The 13,468-nt window shown below is 43.9% G+C and overlaps 1 protein-coding gene across 1 annotated transcript in view; it reads right to left on the bottom strand.

The window, feature by feature from the left end:
- Positions 1 to 13,468, bottom strand: part of xkr6b (XK, Kell blood group complex subunit-related family, member 6b) — a 42,493-nt gene that overhangs the window by 27,391 nt on the left and 1,634 nt on the right. The window contains exon 2 of the mRNA XM_027025122.3: positions 10,149 to 12,777. Within this exon, the coding sequence (XP_026880923.2) occupies positions 10,149 to 10,720 (572 nt within the window). The 5' untranslated portion in view covers positions 10,721 to 12,777. The remainder of the gene's footprint in view (positions 1 to 10,148; positions 12,778 to 13,468) is intronic.

Below are 13,468 nucleotides of genomic sequence, written 5' to 3'. Positions count from 1 at the left end.
GAAGACGTGAGACAGAGTTCTGCGTAGGTTTGGGTGATCAGAAGGGATATTGCAGCCTAAACAAAATATCTCACCATCAAGAGAGCAGAAAGCATGCAGCCAGGGATACTTTCCAAGCCAGACATGAGACAGGAATATTGGCTTCTTCTTTCTTATGCAGCACATCTTTTCCAGGAACTGCAGCACGACCACAGGAGGTCTCTCATCAGTCCATGTATGAGGGCAGATTGGCAGGCATCTTCCTCGCAGCATTGGCTCTCCTGCTGTCTCTGATGCTGTGATTGGCCCCCCGTCGTTTTTATGTGCTAATGCATGGACCACCAGCAGAGAGGGGAGACCCCACTGGCCACCCATGGGTCTTTCTTTATGGGGGCTATAGGGATTGTTTCAGATGCCCCAAATATGGTTTGCGTCTTTTTGGTGTCATTTCTGCATAGAAAACGTTCAATAGTTTCAGAGTTCTGACTATAAACTATTTGCATCATGTTGCATGCTAAGTGGCACCTTTGGATTCTCTGTAGTTCAGTGCAAACTCTGGTAGCAGTAGAAGAGCTCACAGTGCTGTGGTAAGGTGTACTGAAATCCATACACCTGTGCTGCTTAAATACTCGCAGCTTTTAATTAGCCTGTCCTTCCATTTTACTTACAGCTCTCAATAACCCTGTCATTCCATGTTCTGCCGTAGTACAATTAAAGCAATCAAGATTTGACTTTAGAATGCCTTTGGCTTAGGCGACCCTTGAAAAGCGTGCCGTCTTGCAGCAGGCAGAATACCTGGGAATGGCTGTGGAAGCACAGCTTCTCTGCCAGCTGAGGCTGTTGTCTTCTGCCCTTGAGATAAGTACAAACCCAGATTACTGCAGGGAGACACTCCCTCAGCGTAAGGTGTGCTGGACAAAATGTTTTGTTTGTTTGTTTGCTTGTTTATTCTTACGCACTGCTGCTATAAGCTGCTCTAAAAGGGATTTCCCTGCAGTGATAAACTGAAGCGCTCCAAAATTGTTCTAGAGGGTTTTTTTTGGGTTTTTTTGTAGTGTGTGGCTACAGTAAGGCAGAGAGACTTTCAGCACCAGTCTTTCAACACATACGCAAAAAAAGTATCCACAGAAATCCAGCTACAGTGGATTTTTACAAACAAGCCACTGTGTGTACCAGCGGGTAAAGTTTGCTTTGAGCTCTCTCTCTCCCTCTCTCTCTCTCTCTGTTCCAACTCTCCCGCTCTGCTTTGCTGTTCTGTGTGGTTGAGTCTCAGAGGAGCTGAGCGCCAGTGACCCTGCAATCGACTGTTAATACAACTGTCATCGCCTCCCAGCAACCTGCCAGCGACAAGCCAGCAGGGGAGAGGGAGGGAGAGAGAGGGAGAGAGGGAGGGAGGGAGAGAGAGAGGGAGGGAGGGAGAGAGAGAGGGAGGGAGAGAGGGAGATGGAGAGAGGGAGGGAGGGAGGGAGGGAGGGAGGGAGAGAGGGAGAGAGGGAGGGAGGGAAGGAGAGGGAGGGAGGGAGAGAGAGAGGGAGAGGGAGGGAGAGAGAGAGAGGGAGAGGGAGGGAGAGGGAGAGAGGGAGGGAGAGGGAGAGAGGGAGGGAGGGAAGGAGAGGGAGGGAGGGAGAGAGAGAGGGAGAGGGAGGGAGAGAGAGAGAGGGAGAGGGAGGGAGAGGGAGAGAGGGAGGGAGAGGGAGGGAGGGAGGCATAGGGAGAGGGGGAGGGAGGGAGGGAGGGAGGGAGGGAGAGAGAGGGAGGGAGGGGACAGCGAAGAGGAAGAAAGCATGTGGGAGAAAGACTGATAGGAGGCAATGAGGGATGAAACTGGGAGTGTGTGTGTTTGTGTGTGTGTGTGTTTTTGGATAGAAGGGGAGAAGACACACTGAAGTATCAAGGTTAAAATGGTGCTGTTTGCTAATGGTACTGTCTCTGGGTGACAGTGTGATGTCAGTGATTCAGTGTACCATCCCATGTTCCTGGAGAGAATGTGTACTGTGGCACTCTTACTGTGGCATCCAATATCAGGAATATGCACTAAATACTGCCAGGATATATTTTAGGCTGGTGCCCTCATTTGTCTCACTAATGCCTTACTCACCATTATAAACCATTAGCAAGTCTATGGCAAATGTATAGTTTATATTCTCAATAAATCCCAAGGTAAAAAACAAAAAAACAAACAAAAAAACCCTCTTAATAAGATGTGCATGAGTAGTAAAAAGGGTTTCTTCCTCTGTGAAGATTATATATATATGAATGAGAGAGAGAGAGAGAGAGAGAGGAGAGAGAGAGAGATATGTACGGGTTCATAAATTCATTATAGTTAAAGCCAGAAGCCTGCCTGGAGGTGGTGACATGACAGGGGCACAGAGCGAGAGCATGTGTGCTTTTACATCTCTTAATATACATGTGCAGTAGGTACTGTTATAGGGTTTGGCATTTAAGCACCATCAAATCGTCTGGTCATTGCAGGAATCCACGACTCCACATTTAAAGTAGGTCAGTGTTGGCGCAAGAATACTGCTCCAGCTCAGACAATGCACAAGCCCGCAAACCCAGAGAGAAACGTTTCACTTTATCCACATCACAGCACTTCAGTGGCTGCCCTTACCTTGATAACAGCCAGTGAGCTACTTATCCTCCGAATCAGAGGCTTTTCCTTCACGGCAGGAGGACAAAAGACTTCTAAATCAGCCCTTCAACCGGCAGCGCTGAAAGCACTGTATATATTGTCAGCTAATGACACAGACATGTTTCATGCACAGTATTGTGCAGTGGCAAGTAACAGATTACATATACATTTGAAACTGTAGTTAGTGTTTTCTAGAATGGCATTTTTTGCATTTTGTAAAATATTTAGACCTTTATTTGCAAAAACGAAGGGAAAGAAAAGAATTTGAGTGTTTTTTCCTGTTCATGTTGCATTATACAATTCGATGTGTCCACACTAAAAAATATCTTGCACGGATCCTTGTGTACTGTGGCAGACAAAATGTAGAAATTCTTTGAAAAGAATTTATACCTCATGGATATACAAATATTTTTCTTACTGGAAATATATATATATATATACTTTTTTTTTTTTGGTGTTGTAATACCTACACTGTGTCTTTACTGTTTAACTTTACCTATTGCTCTTAAGGCATATTATTCAGCTGCTATTGTGAATTATTCAGCAACTACACTGTAAATAATATGAAAAGGTATATGGTAACAAGCGCGAGGAATGAGAATCCCAAACTACGGATGGTTCCATACAGTTCAAGTTATTAAACTGATACTGTGTTTAGTTCTCAAGTATAGCAATGCAGCAGTATGGGAAGGGCAGTGAGTGCAGTGAGATTGTTTGGAAAGTCCTACATATTTCTTCTTTCTGGTCTCTATGCAAACATGGCTTATATAAATACCCAAGTTCAGAAGCACCTGAAGAATATAAACCCTTTTCCCAAATGGCATATGCCTAACATATGTTACTGTCAGGCATAGTCTAACACCTTGAAATAGTGAGTTTTCAGGTTAGCCAGTGTTAAGTATGGAGAATCAAGGTAGACAGTGGGGAATCCCTGTTGGCAGTGCAAGAACATCTAAACTGCTTCTGCCTGTCCCACTCTCTTGGACATAAATAACAGAAATAAATATAGAAGGAAACAAATTTGCATAGTTGAAGTGGCAGAATTCTTTGGTGTGGATTTCACAGGGTACTTTGCACTCCTCCTAGTTGAAAGGTAAGCCACACCCCTCCCTCCTTTGCTCCTCAAAAAAGCCACTGATTAAACACAGCCTAACCTCAGATAGCTCCACCTGAAATGGAGCTGAGCACCATTCCGTGGGCATCAAATACACGACCAGTGTACTGTCGGGCTTCTGGCCAGAAAAGTGGCACAGGGCTGAGGTGCTGTGCTGCTCTAGCATCACTTATCACACTTATCACAACAGAAGAGCAGGCACAGACATTCACACATACCGTCTGCATCAGCTGACGCACGATTTCAGTAGCTCTCATGCTGAGCAACGTAAGGAACCTTTTCAAATCTGTTTCGGCCTAAGAGCACAGTGGAGGGAAAAAAAATCACTGCTTATGTATGAAGAATGCAACATTACAGAAAATAATCCTCTCTCTCTCTCTCTCTCTCTCTCTCTCTCTCTCTCTCACCTCTCAGGGCCCTTAGGACCTCTGTCTGCTATCACACACATTGACCGCTCAGATAAAACAAGAGGCCTGACTGTAAAAAACACACAGGCCTTCCACTACAGAAATGGCCCCTGGGCAGCCATCAGCTGGGATGGGATAAAAGCCCTTTGCCCAGCTTTGACCCTGTAGTTCTTGAAACCATAAACTGCATCTCTCAATCACGTGTCAAAAAATCACTTTGCTATTCTGTATCAGAAATGAAGGCTTGATGATTTTTAAATAGTTTGACAGCTTGGAGACTACTCAAGAAGTGGGACCAGGGAGTTTCACACATCAAACTGCGTTTGTAAGCTGTGTACATAAACATGCTCCATCTTTCGCTCTCTGTTTCTCACACAGTTCCAGAAAGTGTCCAAAGCTTGTTAACCATTAGAAGCAGTGGTGCACAACAACAAGAACAGTCATAATCTTAAACCCAGATGGCGTCGTCGAACACATTCAAATTATTCACAGCACTTTGGGTTCCAATTCGTAAACAGACTCACAAATTAGTCACTACAATTCACAGCCAAGCACACATAGTATTGGCTAATTTATCTTATCACCAAGAAGCAAAAACACGAAGAAATTACTCATACGTATCAACTGTGGATTTGGCACTCTTTACCACTGGCGATGCCCATGTGACCACATCGCTCAAATCCTCTCTCTGAGCCAGAACCGTGTCTCTGCGCACATGCTGGGACTACTCATCACACTTGCTGGCATATATGGATTACATACCACAAATACAAGCACCTGTGAACCACCACAGACTACAGCTATGCTCTTGTGCAATTCTAAATGGCGTGAGCAGGAGGCTAGCACTGAAAAGCTCTCAGTGAGTGAGATCAGTAGCTGCCTTGAACAACCTTGAGGAAGGCCATGCTCTGAATGCTCTCCCTCATTTGCAAGTGGCTACACATAACAGAAGGGCTAAGCATGTATCTGCCGGCTGCTTCTGAGGACAGGTGAGTGGGTGGAAGATTGTTGAATGGTTTACTGCTTGGTTTGCAGTGGCCACTGAGAGAAGGGTTATTGAGCTACATCTGTTGCTCTTGAGCAGAAATACCATCACTCTCCTTAGCCTTGCACTGAAAATCAGGCTGTTCATGTGTGTACACCAATATAAAAATATCCAAAGACTGTGATGCATTATGCTGGCTTGGTTTCAGTTGTTTCAGTTTTTAAAAAAAGCCATATGCATGGCCCTGTCACTTAGTGATAATATAGTAGTTTGAGCTTATTAACACATCATGAAGCATGAGGAATGTGTCTGAACGCAAAGAGATGATACAAATTAAGCAGATTTTAGCACCTTTCACTGCAAATATAAATCTTTATATGCTTAAATGTTTCTGTGAGTCTCTTAACAAACATTGTCTAGCATGCTTCAACAAGAGGCTCCCCCATTCCACTGGTTTGTATCATCAACTGTGTCTATGCTCAGTGTGTGCATGTGTGTACAGGAGAAAAAAAGTTTTGGCAGTTTAACCAACCAAGCTCTAATTCCATGAGCAATATTTAATCAACAGCTCAGTAAAACATGACTAACAGAGTTCTGGTTGGGATAAATGCCTAACACACAAAGTCTATGCAGCTGAGCATTCCTACAGCCTGCCTCACAAATGCACGAGCGCAAAAAAAAAAAAAAAAAGCACCTCCGGTGAGCACCGGGAGATGGAGCCATAGCTTGACAGCAAGAAAGGAGGCAGGAGAGAACTGGGGCACTGCATGTGTCCATCTGAGTTTAGGGGAGTGGATAGGCTGCACAGGGACCTCTGGGAAAGAGTGGGAGGCCATGCAGCGTGCTCCAGCCATCACAGATGGGGAAAAAAGTCTGCAGTAATGGGGAAGCCGACAGATGCTCCAGTTTCCCTGACAGAAATGGAGGTCAAGTAGAGTTTTGTGTGAAAGCAACACAGACCGAGAGGGAGGGAAGGCAAAGCAGCACATTATGACTTTAACTAGCGGATTGGGAGAACAGAGAAGCAGCGCAATTCTTTAAACTGGACATGCCGGGAAGGAAAAGGAGAGGTAAAAAAAAGCATCTCCCATGCAGCACAAGCCAATAACACAATTGCCACCATCTGATCCAATCTAGTCTCTTTATGTGACACGATGGCTCTCATTCCCCATGTGAACACCTTATGCCTCTCTTAACATATTCACATTATTAGTGTTCGCAGTAGTTGTGTCTGAAACTGCTATGCGACTCCCAAATGTCTTTCCTGCTGCAAGGCCATCAGAGGCTTCTGAGCCACTTGGCAAATGTGAGCTTTCCAATTTATCTAATATTTGTTGTTCTTTATACAAACCTTTGTTTGGCTGCTATTCTCAGACATTCTAGTAATACATGGTTCGACCTCTATTTCATCACTTGTTCCAACACACGAGCCCTTGAAATAATAAACGGCTTGCATTCACTTCCTACCTTAGCCGTTTTCCCAAATCCACATTTTAATCAATGCTTCATGATAAAGAAAACCAAATTATATGTTCCATGTTACACAGAACAGAAACTGAGTCGCTCAGTAGTGCCTAGGAGCAAGACAACTAGAGATGGTAGAGTATGCATGGTATTCAGGGAAAAACTCTGTGCTTTCAGTATGCCCTGGGAAAGATGACAGGGAAAATACTCTCCATTCACAAGAGATTCAGTGCAGTCTCACAGTCTTGGAGTACAACAGAAATGCACAGAGCATGTCAGACAAGTTAGATAGTTGATAGCAATAAGTGTATGTGCATACATGTGTGCAGTTGGGTTACAAATATACTCATAGACGAAATGCACAGACTGCTGAGACACAAAGGTTTTCATGTCTCCGCAGCTCAAGGTTCAGTGTATGGTGTATAACCAGCTCAGGAAACAAGCCTTGAAGGGTCTTAATCGAGCGTTTTTCCCCTTTATCTCCCACAAAGCTTGAGTTGTCTAGCTTGCAAGTGGGAACGGCTTGAGGTCTTGCCCACAGAGTTGATAGCAGTCTGCTTACTAAGGCTAGTATGAATGCTGTCAAGGACTAACACCGTGCGTGGATAAATAAACGCTCGGTATGAGCGTTACTCTCGCCAGCTGGAGACACTGTCACCGAACGTGTTACGCCTTTGACGGAAACCTCGGTGTATTAATTAATAGCTGCGTTGGCGCGTGAGCTGTGGAATTCCGCCCTATCTTAGTGGCTTTAATGTGTAAATTACTTTAATAATAGCTCAGCAGTATGGCCCAGTGTAGCCAAGTGTGGGTAGATGGCTCCACATATGCCACAATAAACCCCATGTTAGAGAGGGGCACTTGAAAACATTGAGGAGCTTTAGGGCTTTTAAACAATTGGTAGGTGTCAACACACACACACACAAATAAATATTATACCAAGAAAAATACTGGAATTACATTGATTTCAGGATGATATCCTAAAATGTAACCCTTTCATCTAAGTCATAAGTAACTATTAACTTACACATAAATATTAACAAAAACAACAAAAGAAATTTACTGTGCCATATCTTTTTTGGAGAAACGTTTTAACCAACCAAATCACTGGTTGAAAACAATGTAGACCTTCAATATTTAACATTTGCATAATGCCTTTTATTGGAAATAACTTCAATCAAACATTATTTTCTTAATGTATTCTAGCCCATATATAAAATTCTGTACAAACTGATTTCCTTCATGTGTGTTTTGCTTGAATGGACCGCTCCATAAGCAGTTCAGTGACATTGAATTCAAGAATTTGAACCGGCCATTCAAAAATATAAAACTTCTTCTGTTTAAGCCATTCTGTGCTGACTGTCTCCAGTGTTATCAATTATTGTTGTGTTGCATATGCCAGCCTCTTGTGACATTCTTATGTCAAAGTTCCTGGGACATCTTTAAGTTCTTTGGTCCCTTGGGAATTGCAGTCTTTCCAGATTCTGAGTCAGGATATCAGCCTTTGCCATTTCTCCACCATGCTTCATATGTGGGATCAGGCTTTTGGTGCTCAAGGGTGGGTTTTTGTTGTTTTTTGCTACAAGAAGCACTTGTGTACATTTACCTAAATTTACCAAACTTTTGTCTCATATGTCCACAAAACATTGTTCCAGGAGTCCTGTGAAATAGCTGAGTTGTCTTGAGACAGACACTATTTATTTATTTGGCTGGGCATGTTCATATCCCTGCCTGAAAGGACAGGAACACCTGATGTCCCCTTGAAAAGGGATTATTTTCCAAGACATACATTCTTCATCACTTACCCTGTTTATTTAAATTATGTGTTTAATCATATGTTAAAAGTAATGTTTTGGTTGTTATACGTTTTATTTATTGTTAGGAGTTGTAAGATCACAATCACAGAAATCCGGGTAATTTCAAAGAATTCACACTCTCAAACTGTAAAAGATAACTTTACAAGTATGTGAAGACTGTCAGCTTCCATAGTTCATCCGATATAAGCCTTTACGTTTGTTTTGTTTGTGCTATTTAAGCATTTGGTGTTATTTTTATTTAAAAACTAGACTTTTAAATGATAAAACATCTGTTCAGAACTTTGTTTTTTTATTCTCTAGTTGCATGTCTTACACGTCATGCCAAAACACAATAAAACAACTGTGTACAAAACGAAAACAAAGCCAGAACAAACAACTTTGATGTAACTAGCCTTCTTCACTTTAACCTTAGCTGCGAAAAGCCAGTCATTAACAAGCCATCTCAATTCATTTGATTACGATATTTTACATAACCTCAATGACGGGCATTATAGAAGAAATTCCCACACACACAGAGAGAGACAGAGAGAGACAGAGAGAGAGAGAGAGAGAGAGAGAGAGAGAGCCGTAACACATAGAAAGCGATGACATCATGACAATCGTGAGGATCATAGCGAACGTAATTTGTTAAATCCACACAACAAAATGAACTAATAGGTAGGTATAAGCAAAATTAGGAATGCGGATATAAAAATGGAAACAAGCTGCTCAGTCTAACTAAACTGACCAGACACATTAATTTCTCGTTTCTCTCTCTCTCTCTCTCTCTCTCTCTCTCTCTCTCTCTCTCACACACACACACACACACACACACACACACACACACACACACACACACACACCAAAAAAAAAAAAAAATGCAGCCACTGCGTCTGTCTGCTGCGGGAAAGAAAAACGTACATTTTCCTCGAGTAATACGCACAAACAGATCATGCCCCTGTTCGACTGACTGCTTGATGGAACTACTCTGTACATTTCGTGACCGTTTGGTCTATCCGCCCTTGCTAGGATGCTTATCAGTTCGAAACGCAGACAGTACACATAAGTACAATTTGTACTGCCTTGTTCTTTATTGTAACCTATGGTGGTAAATAGTATAGATTCACAAAAGACCAAAAGGGTCTTAGGTAACAAATCGCTTCAATGACATCGCGTCTTAGAGGGGATGCTATCGCTCCGGAGGGACACGGCACCCGTGAAAACAGATGCCCGTCTAACCGCTGGTCGCAGCGTAGGCTGTTTTCACCCGGGAGGGTGAATCGAGGCAGTGAATCCTCAGATGCACCATGCACGTCGTGCCTCACACGAGCGATCCAAGACCGTCGCGACTCGCATCACAACGCATTCACTTCACCAATGCGCCTTTTCCAACCCTACTGGTGCGTTGGCACCTTCGATGGAGAGCACCGCAACGGTGCCAGAGAACATTGTTCTCGCTCACTGACTGTCTCGGGACCGAGAGTTTTTTTTCAGCTGTCTATGGCCTTTGATGTCTCCTGGATACGTAAAGCCTGAAACTGAAAGAAAATAAGCAAACGTGAGCAATGAGCGTACTAGTTAAACTGTGGATTAGGAAACTACAGTAGATCTTGTACGAAAGCACTCCTGTACTCTCAGGTTAACCTAGGTGAGAGCTTCAAAGTGGAATTAAAGAGGAAAAGTGACGAGAGGCTTCTCAGTTGGGTGTGAGGGTCGGGTGGGGTAGCTGCGCTTAAGCTCCTCAACTTCACATTCAAGCCGCACTGCTTACCTCCACACTTGTCCCATCTGGAGGATGTGTATGACCGTCTGCCAGATCCATACGGATATGTGACAGCACCTTCCCTTGCCGCGGGTCCCTGCGCTCAAACCCACCGTAGCTTTCCGGCTGCTGAGACCTTCCACGGACCCCAAGCCTCCTCCAGTATAATCCTGCACGAACCACCTGAAGCTCAAGATTTGGACCAGCACCGATGGAACCAGCACAAAAAACAACGTGAGGCCGAACCAGAGGTAGTCCTGCTTAGTGTAGTAGTCGACCGCAAGCCACAGATCAGTGCCCACGTCCCAGAAGAAGACTAACAGAGCCAGGACGATCCAAAGGCAGTCCAACCAGAGGCGCTCCTCCCGAGGTGGCCGCCTGACGTCTCTCCCCTTCCCCAGGAGGTAATGCAGGCAAGCACTCCGACAGCCCCAGTAACATGAAGAGGTGTTGCAGCAGTGACAGATATGAAGGGAGCTGCCCTCTCTCGGGTAGTCCTCGCCTGTCCCCACCGCCTCGTCCAGGTTGTGCAGCTGGGCGAACCCGGTGACGACCCCCCGTCCATCGGATTTCGCTGCCATCTTTCTCTCTGAAGCTCCCACCTCCGGCTTCCGGGGTTCGCGACGTCACTTCCCTGACACCTGTTTTGCGAGGGTACCCCTAATGAGGTAGCCATCTAGTTTGGGGGCGACCGTGATGCAACATCGACCACCGGATCCTTAGAGTGCCCAATAACGCACCAGAAGCTGAGCATCCTCTTTCAGCGCAAGACCCCAAACCTGCTGCGACCCGAACACCTGATCTGGGTTTGCCTGTTACTTCAGGTTAGAGATTAAGCTCTCAAAAACAAGCTGTTGAAAGGGTGCTCTGCATCTGTCACCTGCGCAGTTTGTGAGGCAGTGTCCCTGCTGTGATGCGCAGCGAGCGCCGGACCTTTCCCTGAGCCGCACAGCACAAATGGCAAGACAGACTATTCCTTGGTCGATGTCCCATAACGGAGACACGCTTGTCTACTCATTGACGATGCCACCTAGTGTTTCGCTTTAAACCTTAAAAAACTGGGGACTCGCGAATGATGTAATGCGGTAGCGAACACGCCGCTCGTATTTTGTTAACCCTTTACACTCACAGAAATTAAATATTCTGGTGTAGAGTCACACGTTCACAGAGGTTCCTGGGATAAAATAAGTTCACAACTTTCAAAACACAACCTTGGACAGAGCAAAACAAAAAGGCATTGCTCGGCGTTTTCAGTCTTACGCAGTTATAACATATCTACCTTTATTTTCAAGTAACTAACAACTTCGTCTCGTTATCGGCGTTTATGAAAATGATCATAACTTGTATAGGAACGCAACAGTACCATCAATTAATAAGTCTATTTGTACCATACGGAAAATGTATTGTTAATCAGCCGTTCTAAACAAGGAACAAAACGAAATTCCGTGGTTTAGCAGTTAATCGTTAACTGAAGTGAAAAGCCATGAAAAAGTGTATCATCTGGTAGTTGAATAATTCAATCCCTACGAGTTTGAGAGCATAAGGAACCGTGTGGGCGACGTGGTCCTACTATGTGGCTCTGTATGCCAGCGAAACATGCAATGAATCATGATTAGTGGTGGAGCAGGTGTGAACAGCTTACTTACATGTAACTAAAGTACAGATCCATATGGAGTTTTGTTATCAGGTTAATGTTTCAGTGTTTCTGTTATTTCTTTCAAATACAGATATGGCTAAATGGGGTGTGCGAGAGAGAGAGAGAGAGAGAGAGAGAGAGAGAGAGAGAGAGAGAGAGATTAAACTCTTGCCAAGCCATAAAATCAGCATTATCCACAGATAAAAGTTACCACATATCCCTTAAGCTCTGATTACAAAATGAGACATGCTTTGTTTACCAGTACAACAGCCAACAGCATTCCTGTGTTGTCTGTTTCTACTGGCCAGCCCAGCCTCTACCTCAGCCTCATAAATCCTCAACACCTGTGTATCCATCAGGGTGGCATTACCAGGATTAAGACACCACAACTGTTACATTACAAAGACCAGCTCCCTCCCTCTGGGTGCCAGTAGTCTTATAACCTTACATGAAGCTAGGTCATAAGAAGCATGAATGCCATTATCTTAATTACAGCAGGCTGTTATTAATGAACATGTTGAATGGCCCTGCAGTTTCACAGCCTGTTGATTCACGAGAAAATGACAAATCTGTCTTATTTAATATCTGTAATCATGTACATGGGCACAGGTCTTTTCTTGTGAATATCTTCATGGATTATTCATTATTAGACATTATTCATTATTATGGATTATTCGTTATTAGACATTTTCTCTGAAATTGTAAGCATGTGAACAAACATGATTAATTAAGTAATTAATCCAGGATACAGGAGTGACCTACAATGCACTGGATTTCAGTCTAATTTGTGTTGGGAGATGCAAGCTGGCTGTAGGCTGTGCTGTGCACTGCAGGAAGTTCCCTGAGCAGTGCATTACATTAAAATGCTTTAGTGGAGAGTGTCAGATGGCGGCTCTTTCACATTTCAGAGGAGATCTTATAGAGATGTTTGATGAGAAGCATTAATCCAAAATAGCCATAATTTCTGGGCCACTGTAGTATGGAGGGTCTATGAAGGAGGACCTGAAACACAGTAAAGCAGTGTGTGTGAGACACAGTTTGCTGGTGCGTCACAAAGAGTAGTGGGGCTCATTAAAGCACTCAATGCACTGTCTGATTGCCGTTGAACTTTTAACAAGTCTGCCCTGTAGCAGTAGCAAAAGAAACACAACATTAATAAAGTGCCAAGTAGCAACAGACACTTGTTAAGATTTTAGATGCCTGTGTTATCATGGCACCATATAGAAAATTGATACTTGTATAAACCAAGCTGATAATGCATACTCTCATCTTCCATGGCTCATGTCCACAGACAGACACTTCTATTTGGTTTCATCCATTAAAATATCGGCTCAGTAAGGCGAATCTGTTTCCTTACAAAACTGCATGCATGTTTAATGAGAGCAAATGGAGTCACATATTTTTTTGAAGGGGTGGGGGGTAGGGGGGCAGTGAGCGTGGGATTCCTGGAGCACATGTAGCTCAAGATAAATAATGCAGCAGCTGCAATCACAGCCTGCCCCCTGAGGGCTCCACACACTCACTACCTCACTCAACAGGAGGCCTTCTTGCACCCAACCCTACCCCGCCACAAGTTGCACCAAGTCAACCAGAATATGTCCTGTATTTCACATTCACGTTAGTTCATTAATTTATGGTTTATACAGGAGGTGTCAGATTAATATTACTAAAATACTATTTATCTTTTGTCTTC

The sequence above is a fragment of the Electrophorus electricus genome, chromosome 7, assembly GCF_041902795.1.
Source record: "Electrophorus electricus isolate QZ-2024a chromosome 7, ASM4190279v1, whole genome shotgun sequence".
NCBI lineage: Eukaryota > Metazoa > Chordata > Actinopteri > Gymnotiformes > Gymnotidae > Electrophorus > Electrophorus electricus.
This window is presented reverse-complemented; position numbering and strand designations above follow the sequence as displayed.